Source organism: Aulostomus chinensis, chromosome 18 (genome assembly GCF_037954235.1).
Source record: "Aulostomus chinensis isolate RoL2024-O1b breed Wild chromosome 18, RoL_Achi_v1.0, whole genome shotgun sequence".
NCBI lineage: Eukaryota > Metazoa > Chordata > Actinopteri > Syngnathiformes > Aulostomidae > Aulostomus > Aulostomus chinensis.
The window spans coordinates 22155034-22176717 of record NC_141337.1 but is presented as its reverse complement, the minus strand read 5'-3'; the positions used below and the strand labels follow the sequence as shown (position 1 = coordinate 22176717).

At 46.8% G+C, this 21684-nt stretch overlaps 1 protein-coding gene across 1 annotated transcript; it reads left to right on the top strand.

Moving 5' to 3' along the window:
- The first annotated feature begins 1389 nt into the window (after positions 1-1389).
- col1a1a (collagen, type I, alpha 1a) lies at positions 1390-20317 on the top strand. Its single transcript, XM_086186165.1, has 49 exons — positions 1390-1643; positions 3496-3687; positions 3902-3921; positions 4201-4236; positions 5527-5619; positions 7331-7399; positions 7484-7528; positions 8306-8359; positions 8451-8504; positions 8618-8671; positions 8773-8826; positions 8929-8982; positions 9427-9471; positions 9580-9633; positions 9722-9766; positions 10051-10104; positions 10700-10798; positions 10941-10985; positions 11159-11257; positions 11467-11520; positions 11621-11728; positions 12369-12422; positions 12786-12884; positions 12979-13032; positions 13134-13232; positions 13339-13392; positions 13489-13542; positions 13665-13772; positions 13868-13912; positions 14231-14329; positions 14485-14592; positions 14819-14980; positions 15169-15222; positions 15342-15449; positions 15560-15613; positions 15923-15976; positions 16090-16251; positions 16427-16534; positions 16775-16882; positions 17108-17161; positions 17338-17445; positions 17570-17623; positions 17711-17818; positions 17915-17968; positions 18073-18180; positions 18302-18581; positions 18797-18987; positions 19278-19520; positions 19602-20317. Exons 1-49 carry the CDS (start codon positions 1562-1564, stop codon positions 19746-19748), a joined length of 4341 nt encoding a protein of 1446 aa, XP_086042291.1. The 5' UTR covers positions 1390-1561; the 3' UTR covers positions 19749-20317.
- The last annotated feature ends 1367 nt before the right edge of the window (positions 20318-21684 follow it).

Here is a 21684-nt window from a genome sequence, read left to right as displayed (position 1 = left end):
CTCAGTTAACCATGGAAGTGCCAGCACACTTCCAGAGAAACAGGAAGTGCGCTGGCACTTCTGCCAACTGTTGACAATGACAGCTGGGACGTCAAGGCTTTGACGTGAACCGCCGTATCACTTCATATTGCTTTGCAAATTGAGAGCATTGAGCACAAGCGTGTTGTTTTTAATGAAATCTGTGCGTTAGAGGGCAAGCACCTGCGCCTGTGGAGGTTAAAACCACACATTAAAAGCTAGAAGCCCTTCGTTTACACACGGAACGCCTCAGGAGCTGGCGTGGCATTTGTTGACACGTGTAAAACGAAACGTTTTCATCTCAGCTCACACGGAGATCGGGTCAGTATGGAGGCCGACGCTCCGCCACCATGTTGGTAACCCGTGTGAATGTGAAGGTGGTCTTGGCGGCTCGGTTGAGCATCCTTCAGTCTGAGTAGATCAACAGTCGTCCATGACAGTGGCTTTAAACATGCTTGATGCCTCAATACCCATAATGCACCTTGATATTCTCAGTGGTTTGCCCCTTCTTTGTTCATTCATTTTTTATTTTATTTTTTTTATCAATGGCAGTGATAAAGTCTTCTTGCTCTCAGTGATGATGTCACTTCCTGGAGTTTCCATCCATGAACCATACTGACTCCTGGTTAACACACAGAACTCCAAACCTGAGATGAATCCACTGAGAGTCACATGACCAACACGAACCTGTTCACACTGATCTGAGCAGGATTAGCAACAGAAACAAAAATACAGGCTAAGCTAAAGCTATAAACCAGCACCAGACACTCGGAGGCTGCAGCTGCGTTCAGCACGCGTCAACAGCCTGGCAGCTAAAGCCGTGAAAACACGGCCAGAAACTAAAACAACTCTGGCAGATCTTGAAGCTAAAGCGCTTCAAAGTTCAAGTACTTGGCCTAAACCAACTACTACTACACACCAGTGCTGGACAGAGGATGTGACACTCTGACATAGAGCTAAAAACAGCAGCCTGACTTTTGAAGAAAGACTAATTGGGCTAAAAATCAAAGTGCATCAGGAAGTAGACCAGAACCAGAATCAAATCTGGAATAAACCTGTGGCTGCTACAGAAGGAGATCCTCCTTCAAGCCTCCGATGCTCTTCAGGATCAAGTTTCCCTCTGCTCAACCCCCTCTTTCCTCCTCTGATCCAAACTCCAACCCTTCTGCTGTGGCATTATGGAAGGAGGGACCTGCTGTTTTTTTTCTTCTTCTTTCTCTCTTTTTGTCTGTTTTTTTTTTCTTTGAAGGAGGGGTCCATTCTTGTCTTCCCTAAACGTGAGCAGCAGCAGCAGGGTAATGAGGGTGCGTCCCAGTCGCTCCAGTCCCAGCACCTCCCAGTACTTCAGACTCCCATATAAAAACCCTGGTGGAAAGTGAATGTAGGCAGTAGGGAGTTTTCTGTTGGGGTCAGGAGGACTGTGAACAGACAAGCGGACCCTGCCCCAAACACCCGTGTATGAGTGGAGTGTAGCAGGAAGAGACGACCCCAACTTTTTTCCTCTCTTGCCTCAAAGAGTCTACATGTCTAGTGGCATCTAGACATGTTCAGCTTTGTGGATTTGCGGCTGGCGCTGCTGCTCAGCGCAGCAGTGCTCCTGGTCAGAGCCCAGGGCGAGGACGACCGTAAGTTTCATCACTGTTTACTGGACAACAACCTTTGACTTTTTTTTTCTGGTTTTTGAAAGTGGATATTTTCTCTTCGTGTGGACGACTGCTGAGATCTAGAAAGTGAAATAGAGAAGAGTTTTGATGCACACTTCTCCTTTGTCTCTAGATAGATAGATAGATAGATAGATAGATAGATAGATAGATAGATAGATAGATAGATAGATAGATAGATAGATAGATAGATAGATAGATAGATAGATAGGTGTGCGTAATGCATTGGGCATCTCAAGAAGGCCCCTCTCTTCCCTCCTTGTCTCTCTCTACCCCCTCACCCCCACCCCCCTAATGCATGCAGAGCAAGTTGCTGCAGGTTTTCCACGCTTCCCTCCAGGCGAGGGTTTCTGACAGAGCCTCCCAGTCATGCATGTTGTATCAGCTGAAACATTTTCAGGCATTCTGAGTTCAATCTGACACCTCTGACCGCCTGTAGTACCTGGCATCCGGCAAACAGCCTGAAAAGACGATAAACTCGACTTTTTTGGGATTCGGGAGGACAGATAGGCCCTTGATATGCTATACCATCCTCTGCTTGCCTGAATCCGGCAGCACGCCACCGGCAGCAGAGCTCCAGACATGAGACAGATGGGTTAGGCTTCTCCACGGGCCTGGCTGATGTGGCAGAGTAAATCGTTGCCTGAGGCTAAATGTTTCGTTCCCCAGGTGTGTATGTGAGAGAGAGAGAGAGAGAGAGAGAGAGAGAGAGAGAGAGAGAGAGAGAGAGAGAGAGAGAGAGAGAGAGTCACCTGGGAAAAAAACAGAGAGAGAGAGACAGTGAGACTTGACTGCTGGAAACATTTGGCGTCTGCAGCGTTACACTCTGTAGCGACCGCGCTGATAAATGTAATGGTAGATGGCGTTCAGAAAGGACAAAGACGAGCTCAGCGCTGGAAAGACGAGCCCATATTCACTTTTTCCAGATGTACTTCTTGTCTGGAAAGGACGCAGCCTGTCTGCCTGCCTGTCTCACTGTCTGTCTATGTGAAGCAGATGTGGTGCAGTTCTCCCTGAACGGTCTCACAGTGCCACCTAGCGACTCCTCCGTGCACCTGCACACACATCTGGCGGCCACGTAATGCGCCCCCCCCCCCTCCTCCACCCTTCCATCTTTCCATTCTTTTTTCCCCTCTTTAATTGTAAACACATGCAGACAGTTTCCTACAGCTGCTGCCAAGCCTACAGTCTGCTGCTTTTCCCTCTGAGCTCAGCACTTTGGAATTCTGGGAGATTTTTAAACCCCCCAAACGAGCCCCAGTCCGCTTTTGCTGAGAAATCCGCAGCAGCGGCAGCAGATGCTGCGTGCGATGGCGGAAAATGTGACGTTGGGTTTTTCACTTTGGAGAAGTTTCTCTTCTCTGAGCCAGCGTCTGTCCGCCCTTGGGTCATGTGACCCGTGGCCAGCACCGGGGTGGCCTCCGCGTCACCTCAGCCAAACCTTTCACCGGCCCAGATTCCGATCCCAGGTCCTCTTCAGGCCTTCGCCACTCAGTTTGGTCTGCTGTTATTCTGGTGTTGGATCTTTGTCTCGTGCAGCATGAATCCTTCTCCTAACATACACAACAAACATACATGTGAACATGTCCCGAGTTGTATAATTCTCACGTTTACATTTGAGTTCACGAAAGGATCCTATTTGTTCATCAGTCATTAGTATTTCGTGGGAACGAATGCTATTACAGTACATCTTTTTCTGTATTCTTCATTCGCTAGTTCTCCATCTCGAGCTCTCCCTCTGGAGCCCTCCGATTCTCTCCATGTTTACCTCACCTGTGTTCAGACACCTCACCTGTCACTCTGTCGCCCCCCTCAGGCACGGGCGGAAGCTGCACCATGGACGGCCAGGTGTTTGCGGACCGGGATGTGTGGAAGCCAGAGCCATGCCAGATCTGTGTATGCGACAGCGGCACGGTGATGTGCGATGAGGTCATCTGCGAGGACACAACAGACTGCCCCAACCCAGTCATCCCCCACGATGAGTGCTGCCCCATCTGCCCGGATGACGGTGCCTGCCTCCTCCCTTCCTTCCTTCCTTCCTTCCTTCCTTCCTTCCTTTCCTTCATTTATCTCGCTGTCATGACGTAGCATACACACCTTGGCTTATTTTCCAATTCAAGTGGGCCTCTAGATGTTTTATATTTTCAGTTTCTACAATAATTGGATTCTTTTTTTCTGGCGTGTCTCTCATAATTTAACTTCATATTTCTGCATTTCTGCAGGCTTCCAAGGTCAGGTTGAGGTAAATATTATTTCATTCATTATAATTACGATATTTATTCATTTTTTAAAGCAAGTACAGTATGAAAATATATTTATCTTCACACAAAGGAGAAGATTTCAGTAAACAAGACTGCCCCAAGTGCTAATTTATTGTGGTTTTGAGTGTATCGCATATCAAGGTGAACAATAACTTTAACCAAATATATATGAATCAGTTATGATGTCGTCATCAATCTAATTACATGAACCAGTTCTATTATACACTGACTTTTTTTTTCTTTTTTCATTTTACTCACAGGGACCCAAGGGACCACGTGGAGCCAAGGGTGACAGGGTGAGTTGAGCTCTCTTCCTCCTGCCAAGACTCTTTTGGGCCTCTGGTCATGTGATCAACATGCGGTGACCTCACAGTCCGACGCCCTTGTGTGTCTCCGCTGGAGCCCAAGACACGTTTGCTTTGTGTTGCAACTCAAGCAGATGTGGAAGCAGGGCTCCCTTCATCTAAGGGAGCATTTATAGCCTGCGTGTGACGACAAGACGCGGGAAATGTGTGTTGAGCTCCCGTGTAAACATGGCGGCACACGCCAGTCAGGTGTTGCTCAGGTTACTGGTAACGTGTCTTATTAGTCACCTTTAAGGATAAATCTTGGACTCGGTGTGATTGTTACCTCTGGTTATGTTTTCTGAGGCATTGAGGTGAATGAGTTTGCTGTGCAGCAGGTTTGGTCATGCATGAAGGCAGTGAAATGTGTGTGTGTGTGTGTGTGTGTGTGTGTGTGTGTGTGTGTGTGTGTGTGTGTGTGTGTGTGAGTGTGTGAGAGAAAAGATGCAGAGGTCAAGATGTTTACGCACATGTAGGCACCGGAGGGCTTCTGCTGTGGAGTAAGAACATGTCACGTTTTGCTCCAACAAACTGTTGAGATTCTCCAGCTAAGATTTTCGGTATTTCTTGTGAGGAAGAGATCGTTCCAGTGTTCCGGTGGTGGCGGAACTTCATGTGAAACTGCTGCACTGTCACTGTCATGCTGTTATTTTCACGGTGGTGTTTTGTTTTTGTTGTTTTTTTTCCTCTTGTTACTTGATAAGATTCAGACATCTGCAGAGAAATCAGGTGGATTGTTTGCACGGTTACACACCTGCATCTTTGATTACAATATTTAAATACCTTTTAATTATTTATGATGTGATTTTTATTACCTTCAAGTCATTAAGACTGAATTTATTTCAGGTGTGTGATGAAGATGTAATTCCCTGCAAAGTGTAGCGTTAATAGAAAAGTTCCCGGTGTCACACGATGGGTACCAGCTCATATCCTGGTTCCTGGTTGGTCACATGGTCAGTCATGAGGTCATTTGGTCCTGCTTTGCTGCAGCTCTCAACACTGTGGGCAGGAAGTGAGCCTGTAAGCACACAAATTAGACAGTAATTAGCACAGACACCTGAGTGGGGACATTCATGTCGTTAGGGATGGCACCGATCAGTTCAGGTGTTCTCTCGTGTTCCCTTTCATTTGCTGCGCTCTTTGCTGTGTTCTAGCTTCAGAACCACCCTGCATCCCAGTGACCCTCTTTCTAAGACTCCTGACCCTAAGTGCTTCCTTCCTTTTCTCTTCTTGTACCTGCAGGGTCCTGCTGGTCCCCCTGGAAACGATGGTATCCCCGGCCAGCCTGGACTGCCTGGACCTCCCGGACCCCCTGGACCCCCTGGCCTCGGTGGAGTAAGTCGTGCCTTTTATTTTTGCATTTGACTAATTTGGGTCTAAAATGATAAAACTACAGTAAACACCTTCCCATCACTGATGCAGGCAGCTAATTAGCTTGACTTAGATGGGTTTGGGTGTCGGGGAGGTGGGGGGGGGGGGGGGGCTTGCTAGTAAATCGTCTAAAACTAGAATCTATGCCAAATTTGTTTGATTGAATTCTCTTCTTGTGTTGAGAAGTGAAAATGTGTCAAATCTGTTTGTATGAGAGGATCGTTATTGTGAGTCGTTGTGAGTTCTCAGTCCTTTACCTGGATGGTCCGGTGTGGATTTTAAATCATAGACTTTGACATGGAGGTTTGAAGTTCAGTAGTGAAGAGGAACCATGCTTGATTGATGAGATGATTTGTTTATTGTTGAATGGATAAAGAAGGTTGGTCAATCGTACCAAGAGAAAACATAAACATCTGAATATGCTCAGCAAACACCTCCATGGACTAACAAGTACATCCAGCAGTTGTTGAGTCTATTAAGATTCAAAATCCAACCCCCATACCCAGTGCTAGCATCAATGCTATCCCCAGTGCTAGCATCAAACCCCCATACCCAGTGCTAGCATCAATGCTATCCCCAGTGCTAGCATCAAACCCCCATACCCAGTGCTAGCATCAATGCTATCCCCACTCAGCTAAGACTCAGAACAGGTTGAACTTTGCCTGCTCATGGAGAATTCTCCACTGACTCACATGCTACCTTTCTACATTAAGCTAGAATATTTATCATCTCAGCCTTAGAATGCTGAATACTTACATAGAATTTACCTTTGATTTGTTTGGTAATTCACATTGCTAAGCCAACACGGTTCAGCACCCCAGTCTAAACTGCGAGCTAGCATGCAGCTAACCCAGCCGAGTGCCACAGTCTTATCTCGCATGCTTGGACAGACATTTCCTCCGATTTGTATGCTAATATGCTATGTTAAGCTAACATAGATTAGGCCTCCAATCTTATTTGTTATAATGGACCATTGATTCATAGTTTACCACAATCGAATCACTACTGATTCATCATGATATATCCCATGTTCCCCATCAACGTTCCTCTTCATGTGGTATTCTTAAATAACACTCCACCGTTCAAATTCACCTCCTGTAGAGCTGACTAGTTGTCAGTGGTAACCTGGTAGAGGCTATCGTGTCTGTTTTTGCCAAGGTGAACATCATTTCAGATTATATATTGTCCATCTACAGCAGTGTGTGTGTGTGTGTGTGTGTGTGTATGTGTGTGTGTGTGTGTGTGTGTGTCAGGACTACATGATCCAAAAAAAAAAATCAGTAGCATCCAATGACACCAAACAAACCACACCTCCACTGCCAACAGTGGAAGATTCTCGCTGACAGAGATCGTTTGAATACTGAGGTTTTCTCAACTGCACCTGCGTTTATATCTGCAGCAGGTACAATCATTAAAACATGAATGAAGCAGGTTAGGAATACAACAAAACAATTGGATGTCAAATATGAAGGTATACCAGCTAGGAGGAGGAGGGTTTATGTCTGAAACACCCCAAAACCAAATAGCGTGCATGTATTACTTGGGGACCAGACATCTAAAAGGAATTTTATTCATGTCTTGCTGTGTGTGTCCACGGAAAGAAGATGTAGGAAATCAAAACGTAAATGTAAAATAATATCTTTGCATCTGACCTGTCTGCATCTGTTCGTTTCAGAACTTCTCCCCTCAGATGTCTGGCGGCTACGACGACAAATCTCCTGCCATGCCTGTGCCTGGACCCATGGTAGGGCATGTACACAGTGTACCGTTTAACTTGTGGTGAATCATAGTGATGCACGGTCTGACCTGACCCATTTGTGATTGACAGGGCCCTATGGGACCTCGTGGACCCCCTGGATCTCCCGGTGCAAGTGTAAGTGCATCATTTCTCCTTCCTGGATAACAATGATTCCATGCCGGTGTTTGGGGGATAGAGCATTTTGCAGCAGGATGTGAACTTTTTCAACCCTGAGGCGATCATTCCCTTTGACCCCAGCACACTTCATATCATATTGCACTATTGAGGCAAATATAAGCTCCATCTTCACAGTAATGTAGTTAGTATTATGATACTTTGTGTGTGTGTGTGTGTGTGTGTGTGTGTGTGTGTGTGTGTGTGTGTGTGTGTGTGCACTTGAGGTTGTGTGTCCACATTTGACACATGACATGACATGAAAAGTCTTTAGCAAATGTCAGGATATACTAGCACAGCATAATAAACACCAGTGAAACATATTTTGCCAGCGCTTTGCCAGCAGTATTCAACATGATTCCCACCAATCCAAGAATGACTCAAAGCATGCAAGCTGGGAGGGGGGGGGGGGACTAGGTTTCCTCAGTTCATCACAACAACAACCAACGAAGTCTCTCTTGAGCCTGGATAAATCTCAACAATGCTTTGGAGGACTCTCTTCAAATACACACAAATGTTAATCAACAAGTCACTGAGAGTGAGCAGCGAAATTTAGTTTTGTTTTTGTTTTTTTTCTCACTGCTGATGCGTTTATCATCTGCTGCTGTTCCAAACCAGGCTTTACCAGCGATGGTCAAGCAAAGACAGCACTCACATACAGAAAGCTGTAGACATCTGATGCGGTGGCACTGCAGGACTGGTGCAGTGTATTGATAGAGGTTTTGTTTTCTCCCTCAGGGACCTCAGGGATTCACTGGCCCCCCTGGTGAGCCTGGAGAGGCCGGACCTGCTGTGAGTATTAGGAATACAGCCACTAACACACAAACAGGCTCTGGACCTTGCTGGCATTGGCCATTCTTACTTATAATCTGTGTCTCTGCAGGGTGCCATGGGTCCCCGTGGACCTGCCGGCCCCTCTGGAAAGAACGGAGAGGATGTAAGTCGACTGGATCAGCTTTAATTCACTTGGCAGAACTTTCCCTCACTCTATTGTGCAGAATGACTTCACCCAATCACCCTTCCCCTGTTTTTCCTCTCTCTTTACAACAGGGTGAGTCTGGCAAACCCGGTCGTGGTGGTGAGCGCGGACCCCCTGGCCCACAGGTAGGTCACAGTTGCCACACACTTTCTCTAAAAGGTATGATGTATGAAAAAAAGTGTAACAATAATTGTTCTCCTCTCTCTCACACTCATCTTCATCTCAGGGAGCCCGTGGTTTCCCAGGAACCCCTGGACTGCCCGGCATCAAGGGACACAGAGTGAGTGACCTTACATTTCTGCGTCCATCAAACTTCAACTCACCAGAATGACCTCCTCTCTGCTAGCTTCTGTCTCACCTGTACATCTCTCTTCCTCATTAGGGATTCAGTGGTCTGGATGGTGCCAAGGGAGACAGTGGCCCTGCTGGACCCAAGGTGACTGTCACTCTGTTTTCTCTCTCTTTGAACATGTGATTCAGTAGTAAAGTAAAATCATAATGGAAGCAGAGGCTGTAGCAGCAATACAGTTACGAATGGTTCTGTAGTGTTGAACTATCATCAACAGTGGTGGTAGTACTAGTACGTGTCGTGCTCGTAGTATTCTGTGTGTAGCACTCCATTTATCACGCATTCATAAAACAAGGAGAGTCACAAGACAGGTTCTAAAGAAGTTATGGTGAACAGAGAAGGACTCGAGATGTTGTTAGACCCCTAGCAGATGCGCACTGTCAGTTGGGGTTACATAACAACCAGCAATAGGAGCAACAGCGTTAGCTATTAGCAGCCATATAGGCCAGCTGACAGTATAAAGAATACAGTTGTCATCCTCATAGCCTCACCAGCCTGTGTGTATTTGTGTGTGTGTGTGTGTGTGTTTAGGGAGAGGCCGGAGCCGCTGGTGAGAACGGAACCCCTGGCGCTATGGTGAGTAAAACAAGCATCCAACAATGTAGTTGCCATCTTAGATTATTGCCCTCTCTTTCACTCAATGCGAATTCAAAGAGTCTAACCAAGAGACTTTCTCCATCTTAGGGACCTCGTGGTTTGCCTGGCGAGAGAGGCCGCAGTGGTGCTACTGGAGCTGCTGTGAGTCTACACAAATAGAGCTAATGCAACCATTCAGTCAAATAATCAACACGCATATCCAACAATCCCATTTGTGTATGTGCTGCAGGGAGCTCGTGGTAACGATGGAGCTGCTGGTGCTGCCGGACCTCCCGTAAGTCTCCAACGCTCATTCTCTAAAGCTTAAATCGGATCCACGAATGTTCAGGATTTTGAATCCAACAACTTGGAAAGCCTGTTATATGCACGTATGAATGTACAAAAAAGCAATAACCAAAGTAGAGAAAAGGAATAATTTCAAATTTTAGGCACCTCAAGAATGCAAATATGACATTCCAATTTGTTTTATACAGTTAAAAAACCAAACTCTATATCAACTGTGGTGGCACTCGCTGGCTACGTTTGTCTAAATTTCCTGGCTTTATCATTTCTCTTCAGGGTCCCACTGGCCCCGCTGGACCTCCCGGATTCCCTGGTGGCCCTGGAGCCAAGGTACAGCCACGATTACACCAATAACATTTAGCACTCTCTATATTTAAAATATTTGATGCACAGTTTTAAGCAACCAAAACAACACCATACTACAGCTAGTTCTCTACAGCAAAGGTCAGGAGAGGTCATTAGAGAGACCTGACATTCAAGCATGTTGACGTATTCTTCTTAGTATGTTGCCAGTAGACCTTTATTTTGACCTTTGACCCAAAATGGGTCATTCGGGTTGTGGTCCATAAAGGGTCATGGTGCTGCGTGTCTCAGTCCCATTCTAGCTGTTGATTCTGTGGTCTGCATAGGCACAGTGTTGTAATGCACAGCAGCTACGCACATGGACAAGTGGAGGAAGTTTTGAAATCGTATTTGAGCTATAATTGAACTACCAGTTAAGTGTTTGCTTGGTTCAGTGGTCAACTCTCTGACATCGTGCTCGGAGGGACGTCCAGCATACAAACTGTTGAAATGGTACATTTTGAAGATTACTGTGTAATCTATGATAATACAATGAAGGCAAAGATGGAGTAGAATGGCAAATGCTGTTACCCAAGCTGCCTTTTGAATTTTAAATCCTGTATTTTGCTTCCTCCCTGTCCAGGGTGAGGCTGGAGCTCAGGGTGCTCGTGGACCTGAAGGCCCTGGCGGAGCCCGTGGTGAGCCTGGCAACCCTGGACCCGCTGGCGCTGCCGGACCTGCTGTACGTATAAATCAAAAACCCTGTATAATAGACACAGGTATTGTCTGTGGCTTTTTTATGTTCATCCAACATTAAACATCAAGGACAATTACTCTGTTGTGAAGGCTCAATTTGTTTACATGTCCTCTCTTTTGCTTCTCAGGGTAACCCTGGTACTGATGGAGCCGCTGGACCCAAGGGACTCCCTGTAAGTATAGAACATATTTATTTTGTACAATAAGCATGTGAGGATTGAATGCTGTTTTTGGTCAAAAGGGGAAGGAAGACACCAAGTAACCAGCCAGGCTTGGTGTCACCTCAGAACGTCAGATCTGTAGAGCATCTTGTAACTATGTTATGTCTCTTTGCTGCCCCCTGCAGGGTGCTGCTGGAGTTGCTGGAGCTCCCGGATTCCCCGGACCTCGTGGACCCCCAGGACCTCAGGGTGCTGCTGGTGCCCCCGGACCCAAGGGTAACACTGTGAGTAAAGCTGTTTCAGAACCAACTAAAGGCAAAAATGAACTTTCTTTGTTCAGTAATGGATGGAGCACACTCAAATAAAACTACTGAATCAGACATGCACAAAATAATCCAACCCAGTTATTGCTATTCTCATCATTTAATCACAACTTATTTGCTAGTTTGCTTTTGTTCTTGTTTGTTTGTTTATATATGCTTTTGTCCCTCAGGGTGAGGTTGGTGTCCCAGGAGCCAAGGGAGAGGCTGGTGCCAAGGGAGAGGCTGTAAGTTCATCACACGCAACCTGGTTTAGCTCTGTAGATGCATATGCACACTGTATGTACACTCATTGTCTTGTGTTTTCCCCACATTTGTGTTCTACAGGGTGCTCCAGGAGTCCAAGGACTTCCAGGACCTTCTGGTGAGGAGGGCAAGAGAGGAGCCAGAGGAGAGTCTGGTGCTGCAGGAGCCCGTGGAGCTCCTGGAGAGAGAGTATGCATCTCACCAAGTTTTGGTTTTATTGTGCACTAATACAACATGAGAGTGAGTCAGGAGAAATAGTTTGAAGACGCCGCTAAAGACTCAAGTTGAAAATCACTGTTCTTTCAGCCAAATAGTCCTTACCTGATATGACAAACACTCTAGGTCAAAGGTCAAAGCATCACAAACTATAAAGTACAAATTAAATTGCAGACACCCTTGTGGCTGATCAGTTAAATGTAAACAAATCTCTCTAGTTCCCCCTGCAGGCCAAAAATCATACTCAATCATACAGAAGACCACAATTGAACTATGATAGAACAGAAACCTTGCGTTACCAAGATCTGTACGGTGTACTCATGCCTGCACCAGGAGGTGGTTACAGACACACGCCGAGGGACGGCTGCCCAAATATTTTTCACAAACTGACCAACAATGCTCCAGAACAATGAAAGTTTATGAAGATACTGTACACTGACATTTTACTGTGGGGCAGTATATTTGTTGTTTTTTTACTCTCAAGGACACACCTAGCATTACAGAGAAGTTCTGTTATAATGTTGATGTCACAGTGAGGAGCTAGTCACATCAAGATCTATCGGTTGATGTTTCTTTATGGAGCTAAGCACCTTGTGTTTGATTCTCTCTGCAGGGTGCCCCTGGTGGTCGTGGTTTCCCTGGCGCTGATGGCCCTGCTGGACCCAAAGTGAGAAAAACACACGTGCACCCCATGCTCTTCAATTTAATGATTTTACACACTCAAAAATGGAGGTAGGACAAGCTAATTTCTGTACTTACAGCTACAGTTTAGAAGATGTTACCTCAAAAGTAGCTTTGTCTCCTTCGAGATGTATTTGTCTTCAGCATCCCAAAAGAATCCTTTTGCCTACACAAATATCCATCATAAGTGTTTTCCCATGCGGCAAGTTTTGGCATCCTTTTAGGTACACGCTGGTACCTCTATCTTTGAGTGTGTCATACCTTCATCCCACACAGGCATCATTAAACCAGAGCTTATTTTAAACATTTCTCTCCTACCACCCTCTCTCCCACTTTCTGCCAATTGTAGGGTGCCACTGGTGAGCGTGGTGCCCCCGGTGTCGTTGGACCTAAAGGTTCCACTGGTGAGCCTGGCCGCACTGGTGAGCCTGGTTTGCCCGGAGCTAAGGTGAGCTCTCCAGCTAACTGTTGATCATAAAGCAACATGATCATGCGCCGTACAGCACAAGCCCTTCTCTGAACATCTGGCTTCTGATCTGTAGGGTATGACTGGCAGCCCTGGCAGCCCTGGACCTGATGGCAAGACCGGACCTGCTGTAAGTTCATCATCAGTGCAGTCAATTTGATCTTTATGTCATCAAGGCTTTTATTTTGGTGTGTTTTTTTTAACAATTCCTTAATAAATCCACTTTACCAGGGAGCCCCTGGACAAGACGGCCGCCCCGGACCCCCTGGCACCGTTGGAGCCAGAGGCCAGCCTGGTGTCATGGGATTCCCTGGACCCAAGGGAGCTGCTGTAAGTAATGAATCTCAAACTGCTCATGATCTATGATCAGATTCAATCAGGCGACTGAAAAAAATTGTATCTCTTGTAATCTTGCTTTCCTTTTCCTTGTCTTTAGGGTGAGGCTGGAAAGCCCGGTGAGAGAGGAGTGATGGGACCTGTTGGCGCTGTTGTAAGATATTTTCTCTCCAATAAGCCAGTGAGATCTTTTTATGGTTTTTCAGAACCTGCATGATTTAATCTACAATCTGGGTATCTGTTTACATAGGGTGCCCCTGGTAAGGATGGTGAAGTTGGTGCTCAGGGCCCCTCTGGACCTGCTGTAAGTAAAACACGCACTCTCAAATCCATTGATAAATAACTCAGAAGCTTCAAATCCACACAATACTGCACTTCTGGTTATTCTCTATGAGCTCTAACGTTCCCTTTCTCAATGATCCCTAGGGTCCTGCTGGTGAAAGAGGAGAGCAGGGACCTGCCGGACCTCCTGGATTCCAGGGTCTTCCAGGACCCCAGGGTGCTGTTGGTGAGAGTGGCAAGCCTGGAGAGCAGGTAATGGATAAGTGTTTTATTGTCAGTGACTGTTTTTAAAAAGCCATATACTGGTGAAATAACAGGAGTCTAATTCTTCTTGTCCTGCAATCTAGGGTCTGCCTGGTGAGGCTGGAGCCACAGGACCCGCTGGTTCCAGAGTAAGTCATTTGTCATCATCATGGGAGCTCGAGAGGAATTGATATCAAAGCTAACAGGTTCATGCTAGCAGCTAACAGGCTAATGCTAATGAGCTCCTGGTTACTGAAGTCAGACCTGATGGTGTAAAGTCAGAATCAAACCCTTGAGTACTGTAAGGCCATTTAAGGAATAACCCTGCCAAGCTCTATTCCTGTTGGGGAACCAACGTTGCAGGGTTCTGGTATAAAAGCTTAATGATCCACAGTCAGGTCCTGAAGATTTCTTTGACAATGTCTTCATTTATACTGACCCAACTCTCGGCTCACCTCTCCCTTCAGGGTGACAGAGGATTCCCCGGTGAGCGTGGTGCCCCTGGTGCCGTTGGACCCACTGGTGCCCGTGGATCCCCCGGAGCTGGTGGAAACGACGGTGCTAAGGTAATCCCAACAGGCGTTGAGAGAAAATGCCTCTGATTTTTGCAGTTTTGGACATTCAGGCAGAAGGCGCATTTCCCAGTTCCATAGAATGCATTCATGTTAATGATCTTTTTTTTTTTTTTTTTTGCTTTCTCTTGTACTTGCTGTCTTCCTAGGGAGATGCTGGAGCCCCTGGTGCTCCCGGAGCTCAGGGTACCCCTGGACTGCAGGGAATGCCTGGTGAGCGTGGTGCTGCCGGTCTTCCAGGACTGAGGGGAGATAGAGTGAGTTGCCACTACAATCTTAGTAATATTCTTTGTGTATCTGACAGAACAGCTCTGCTTTATCAGAGCTCATTCACATTAAGTGGCCAATAGTCCCACCATCATCACACCACCTCCTCTCCACCACTGTACACCACATGACCAGCTCCATCTATAGACCATATCCAATAACACAGAATCTGATGCATGACCACTCCTCACTGGTCTTCTCCATCCACTCACCCAGGGCGACCAAGGAGCCAAGGGTGCTGATGGCGCTCCTGGCAAAGATGGTGCTCGTGGTTTGACCGGACCAATTGGACTTCCCGGACCCGCTGGAGCCACTGGAGACAAGGGAGAGCCTGGCCCAGCTGGACCTCTTGGACCTGTCGGAGCCCGTGGAGGTCCCGTAAGTAACCATTTCTCTGTCTGCATTGACCAGTTTTTAAAGTTGTGTCCAGAAGTGGAGAAATAAGCTGTTTTGGCTCAGCAGCCGCAAGAGGCTTTCAGTAGCATGTTAACCACACCCAGTGGAACTGCTTGAATCCTAAATTTCGAAATCCTTTGCTGATTCTTCTTCCTGCTCTTCCTCCGCAGGGTGAGCGTGGAGAGGCTGGACCACCTGGACCTGCTGGATTTGCCGGACCTCCTGTAAGTCTCTTCTTACAAAATGCCCTGCTTTTTTCTGTTTATTTGAAATTTTTATCTGAGAATTAATTGAGACCCCCCCCTCCCCCTCTCTATTCTTATTCTTCACCATTTCACCTCAGGGTGCTGATGGACAAGCTGGTGCCAAGGGAGATGCTGGAGACAATGGCGCTAAGGGAGATGCTGGTCCCCCCGGTGCTGCTGGACCCACTGGTGCCCCCGGACCCCAGGTTTGTGAACACAAACCTCATTGTAGTAGAAAAACTATGCGTTCTCTATGGATACACCACCTGCTGCTGGCTCTCCCATGTAATACTGACACTACAATGTGTTCTTTCAGGGTCCCGTTGGAAACACAGGCCCTAAGGGAGCTCGCGGCCCCGCTGGACCTCCTGTAAGTCACAACCCTTATTCTTCTCTTCTCTCCATCTTACAAAATTTTCATTTACACCCACCTATCCAATCCACCCACATCTACTAGATCAAGCTCATCCCAAACAGTGGTGTATAGGTCCCCCTGATTTGTTGTCATGATTATACAGTGATTAAAAACAATCAGGTTTAGTCAGTCCAGTTCAGATTCACTTGGGTGTAGTATCTGCCTGAAGCCCCCATTATACATCATTTGTTTTAGTTTTTATTGTTTATACTGACTTACAGACATTGCTTTTCCAACTAATGTAATATCTGTCTGTCTCTCTAGGGTGCTACTGGCTTCCCTGGTGCTGCTGGCAGAGTTGGACCCCCTGGCCCCGCTGTAAGTCTGTAGCTCATGTTACAAGAACATGTGGATGTTGCCGGAATTTGTTGTTGTGCCTTCAAGCCAGATTAGAAAGGCTTAAAGCAGTATTTTACCCTGACCCCTCACAGGGCAGCTCTGGACCTGCCGGACCCGCTGGACCTGGTGGCAAAGAGGGTCTCAAAGGAAACCGTGGTGACACTGGACCTGCTGGTCGCCCTGGTGAGGTTGGTGTAGCCGGAGCCCCAGGACCCGCTGGAGAGAAGGGTAGCCCTGGTGCTGATGGTGCTTCCGTAAGTTATTTTTTACCAACCCCCCCCCCCCCCCCCCCCAAAAAGTGCCTTTTGTTGTCAGACACATTTTCTTTGCAAATAAAATGCTATATGATGCATTCTTGTTAAGGTCTTGGTTTCGGCCAGTTCTGCCACCACACACTTTGTCTAACCACTTGTTGCCCACTCCCTGCAGGGTAACCCTGGATTGCCTGGACCTCAGGGTATTGCTGGAGCTCGTGGTATCGTTGGTCTGCCTGGACAGAGGGGAGAGAGAGGTTTCCCTGGCATGCCTGGACCTGCTGTAAGCTCCTCCTACTCAGCTGCAAAACTAAACTACACAGTGGCCACAACAGGAGACCCAACTATGAACAGAAAGTTCAGAACCACCACATGTCTGCAGATCAGTGCTCTTACATCTAATCAGTAACTTCCATCTGACATCGTCACATCTCTTTGACATCTTCAACACAAGCTCAAACTACAATGACGAATGCTGCTCAGGCTTCTGCAACTGGACTGATTCAGCATGTATCACTCATAGGGAGAGGTTGGAAAGTCTGGACCTTCTGGCCCTGGTGGTGAGCGTGGACCCCCTGGACCCATGGGACCCCCTGGACTGGCTGGTGCCCCTGGTGAGACTGGACGCGAGGTATGAATACAGAGTTGTATACACCATCTCTGCCGTTCTGTGCTATTCAAGTGTATGTGTGATTGTTTGTGGGGGTGTTTTTGTGTATGTGTGTGTGTGTGTGTGTGTGTGTGTGTGTGTGTGTGTGTGTGTGTGTGTATATGTGTATATGTGTGTGTGTGTTTGAGTATGGAATTCCTGTAGTAGTTTTCTAGTCAGTTAACCTGCTGTGTGTTTGGGTTTTAGGGAGCCTCTGGTAACGAGGGATCAGCTGGTCGCGATGGAGCCCCTGGACCCAAAGTAAGTTCAGACGACATGATTGCAAGCTAAAGGGCAACAGCTAGCTTTCTGAGTCAAGGCAGAGGGACGAGATGTAGAAAACTTAAAAGTTCCAGTTGAACCAGTCAATTGCTGAATCAGCAACTTGGTTCTAAAATACAGAGATGTGCTGAAATTAGATGACTCTGCGGTTTTAGGGAGATCGTGGAGAGTCTGGCGCTGCTGGAGCCCCTGGTGCCCCCGGACCCCCTGGTGCCCCCGGACCTGTCGGACCCGCTGGAAAGAACGGTGACCGTGGAGAGACCGTGAGTAGCAGAACTATTTTTTTTGACCAAAATATCTAAATGTTGGCCACATTTAATGTAGGAACACAAATATTTTTTTCCGAGCAATCTGCCTTCATGTGACACTGAATTTTGTATGTTTCAGGGACCTGCTGGCCCCGCTGGCCCAGCTGGCCCTGCTGGTCTTCGTGGTCCTGGTGTAAGTGACAAGATCATCCTCATTAATTGACAGCTTTAACTGATTAGCTAAGAGGAAAGATTTAATAATTTTTCTCTCTCCTACCAGGGAGCTCCTGGACTCCGTGGAGACAAGGGTGAGAGCGGAGAGGCTGGTGAGAGAGGCATGAAGGGACACAGAGGATTCACTGGCATGCAGGGACCTCCCGGACCTGCTGTATGTCACTTTGCACTCATGGCTACACGTATTCAAATAGCACATGCAAAATATAATCACTCGCCAACCACATGGGTTTGTTTTGTGCTGCCATAGGGAGCTAGTGGAGACCAGGGACCTGCTGGTGCTGCTGGACCTGCTGGACCAAGAGTGAGCTGACACACCAAATAATCTTTTACTGCTTGAAGAGTCCTTGAATTTTCCATTTGTAAGTTGGTACTTTGATTTGAGGTCTGACTCCTTGCTATTGATAGGGCCCCTCTGGAGCTGCTGGTGCTGCTGGCAAGGATGGTATGACTGGTCTTCCTGGACCCTCTGGACCTCCTGGACCTCGTGGACGTTCTGGAGAGATGGGACCTGCTGTAAGTTTATCAAACTGTCTTCCTTGACATTTTTTTTTGGCAATATAGATGTACTGTAATGCCAGTATCAGTAATGAACTAATCAACATGCTCTCTTCTCTCCCCATGTTCTTTCCCTTAGGGACCCCCTGGACCTCCTGGACCTCCCGGAGCACCAGGTGCCCCTGGTGGTGGATTTGATCTTGGCTTCATTTCCCAGCCCCAGGAGAAGGCTCCCGATCCCTTCCGCATGTACCGTGCTGATGATGCTAACGTTCTCCGTGACCGTGACCTGGAGGTGGACAGCACCCTGAAGAGTCTGAGCCAGCAGATTGAGCAGATCCGCAGCCCTGATGGAACCCGCAAGAACCCTGCCAGAACCTGCCGTGACCTCAAGATGTGCCACCCTGACTGGAAGAGCGGTGAGTCTTTTTGTTAAAGTTGTAGACAATTGAATGCTCGTCACACAACCTGGTGATGAAATGCGTCCACACCACATAAGATTGATTTTTTCCCCGACGGGAGAAGGACGTATTTAGGATTGGAGAATTTGTTTGAAAGACAAAAACGAATGCCGACATTCAAACCTCTCTGAGCTCTTCACCACTGATCGAAATCTTTACCGTTTATTCTTCAGGTGAGTACTGGATTGACCCCGACCAGGGCTGCACTCAGGATGCCATCAAGGTCTACTGCAACATGGAGACTGGTGAGACCTGCGTACCCCCAACTCAGCAAAACATTGCCAAGAAGAACTGGTACATTAGCAAGAACATCAAGGAGAAGAAGCACGTCTGGTTCGGAGAGACCATGAACGACGGCTTCCAGGTGAAAAGAACAAACCCTACAACCTGAGCACTCAAATCTCTCACCATCCTGTAGCTTCTTCAATTTCCCTTTAAGGTCTTGCACCTCTCTACACTCTTTGTTGTCATTAATGTTTGGAGGTTTTCCTTGCTTTCCTTCAAAGGATCGAAATCAATCCCACCCTGTCTTGTTTTAGGTCAGCTTCCATCTTAGTTTCATCCATCCTCCCCCCCTCCTCCCCCATATCACGCCTTACCCTCTCTCATTGCACTTCCAGCCACTAACTCCTCCCCTCTGTGTTTTTCTCACAGTTCGAGTATGGCAGCGAGGGCTCTCTTCCAGAGGACGTCAACATCCAGATGACCTTCCTGCGTCTCATGTCCACTGAGGCAACCCAGAACATGACCTACCACTGCAAGAACAGCATCGCTTACATGGATGCCGCCACCGGCAACCTGAAGAAGGCCCTGAACCTCCAGGGCTCCAACGAGATTGAGATCAGAGCCGAGGGCAACAGCCGCTTCACCTACAGTGTCCTGGAGGATGGATGCACGGTAAGGAACCTTACGCCGGTACTCAGAACAAGCTGATGTTGATGATGACCCTAACTCTGCTCTCTTGCTCTGTCCATCCAGTCACACGCCGGTACATGGGGCAAGACAGTCATCGAATACAAGACATCGAAAACATCTCGCCTGCCCATCATTGATATCGCTCCTATGGATGTTGGTGCTCCAGACCAAGAGTTTGGCCTTGAAGTTGGACCCGTCTGTTTCTCGTAAAAAGAGAAATCTGGACTTGAAATTGTTGTGGTGTGTGTGTGTGTGTTTTATTTTTTCTAGCAGCCATCCCTTTCTAAAAAAAAGCCACCAAAACTTTTTTCCTAATGCCATTTTTCTGACAAATCTGACCCCTCGGTCCTCATCCGAGTTCCCATTCGGCCGTTGATCCAATGGTCCACTTCGCCTAAAAACCTGCACTTCAACAAGATCGCGGCAGTGTGGCAGCGTCCACATCGTCGTGTTTGGGACCACTATTTTTTTGTTTCTGACTCTTGTTTTTTTTTTGTTTTGTTTTTTTTTTACCATCACCAACACCAAGGATCCTGCAGAGAAGACATTTCGTTTCACTGGCAACAAGAAAATAATATATGCTTCTGTAAAGTGTAAAAATTTACATCCCCTCTTCAACCAGCCAAACCAGGCCTCTCTGGAGTTTACAGAAACACACAGGTGACTTTTGTATTTTTATACAACCCTGCGGTGAGAGGAATGAAAGGACAGTCCCAACAGACAGAACCCATTTGCTTTGTACCACGTTTCAGGTGTTGATGAATAAACGGTGAAACTGACAGCCATGTTTGTCTCTGTTGTTCTGCCACCCCCCCCTCCACCTGCCCCAAACCACGCTGACTGATGTAGCTGTTGTGATTTGTTTGGTGTTGTGGTCGTTTTCTTGTTTGTTCCTTTCAATTTCTTTTCCTTTTTTTAAAAAAAAAAAAAAAAGTCACATTAAAACCACCAGCAGAGAAACATGGGTTTAAAACTCTTTTTTTGAAAGAAGAAAAATCTTATGGCTACCTCAGAAAAGCAAGGAATACCAGCAGTTAAAAGAAAAAGAGCCCAGTGTTTTTGAAGTGAAACCTGTAGTCGTTGTGGCGGTCAGTGGGGTAGTTGAGGTTTACTGACACTTTAACAGAGACAATACCAGCTAAATCTTAAGGTGCTATTTTATTCTTTGAGGATCCGGCCGTGCAGCCTGGCTATTCTGTTCTTTAGTGTTGTCGTCAGTTTGGCATGGCCGGGCCTCCTTGGTGCTAAAATGAAACCGTGGCTTTTATTCTTGGTGTCCAGAATTAGACGTCTTGTACTTCCAGCCTTGGTTGTGCTGACTGTCAAACTCTCACTGTTTCTGAGTTCAAGTGGATCTGCATCTCACCTCTTCCCTCACATTTTTTTTTTTTTTTTTTTTTGGTTTTAATGTTTTGAACCTCCCCTCCATCTTTGTACCAATCAAATTCTCCTGCAACCTTCCCTCCTCATACAAACTTCTGTTGTATTACGGGGTGAATCTTCTAAAAAAAAATTGAACCGGAGATTTTAAAATGCACAGAAAGAGAGCCATCTGAAAGAACCCATGGGGGAAAACACCACAAGGATCTGTACCTATTTTGTATATGTATAATAATTTGAGATGTTTTTAATTATTTGAATGCTGAAATAAAGCATGTTAAGTGGTCTAACAATGAATCCTGCCTCACTGACTCACTGACTGCCCCTGCAGGACTTGTGTACTATTTGTGCAGCTGTTGCCTTTGCATACTGCTTCCTCTATTCTCCTGTGACTACCAGGAAACAGAGAGCAGGAAGAGAAATAGATGCAGTTCAGGTCAAACGGGAGGATGGAGCAGATTTTTAACCCAGAGTCTATTGAATCAAGGTTTTGTGCTGGCTTTGGTTGCTTAAAAGCTCAGACGAGTTTCAGAGTCTGTTAAAAGTGTTGTTCTTGATGTTTGTTTGTTTGTTCTGAGGTTTTTTGTCCATGTTGGGTGCAGATTGTTTTCTCTCTGTGGTGTGAAAATGTCTAAATGAAAGGGGCTCACGTCTGAGCAGCATGTACTGTGTCTGGATCAAGGGAGGAGTAGTTGTGGCCTACCTCTCCGATGCTGCAGGCTCTTTGACGCTGGCAGCAAATCCAAACGTGATGATGATATTTCTC

Excerpts from the sequence above, each read along its gene's own strand:
- col1a1a (XM_086186165.1), top strand. The coding sequence starts at position 1,562 with ATGTTCAGCTTTGTGGATTTGCGGCTGGCGCTGCTGCTCAGCGCAGCA. Across the intron at positions 10,105-10,699 it reads CTGGTGGCCCTGGAGCCAAG|GGTGAGGCTGGAGCTCAGGG; the intron begins GTACAGCCACGA and ends CTCCCTGTCCAG. Across the intron at positions 12,423-12,785 it reads ATGGCCCTGCTGGACCCAAA|GGTGCCACTGGTGAGCGTGG; the intron begins GTGAGAAAAACA and ends TGCCAATTGTAG.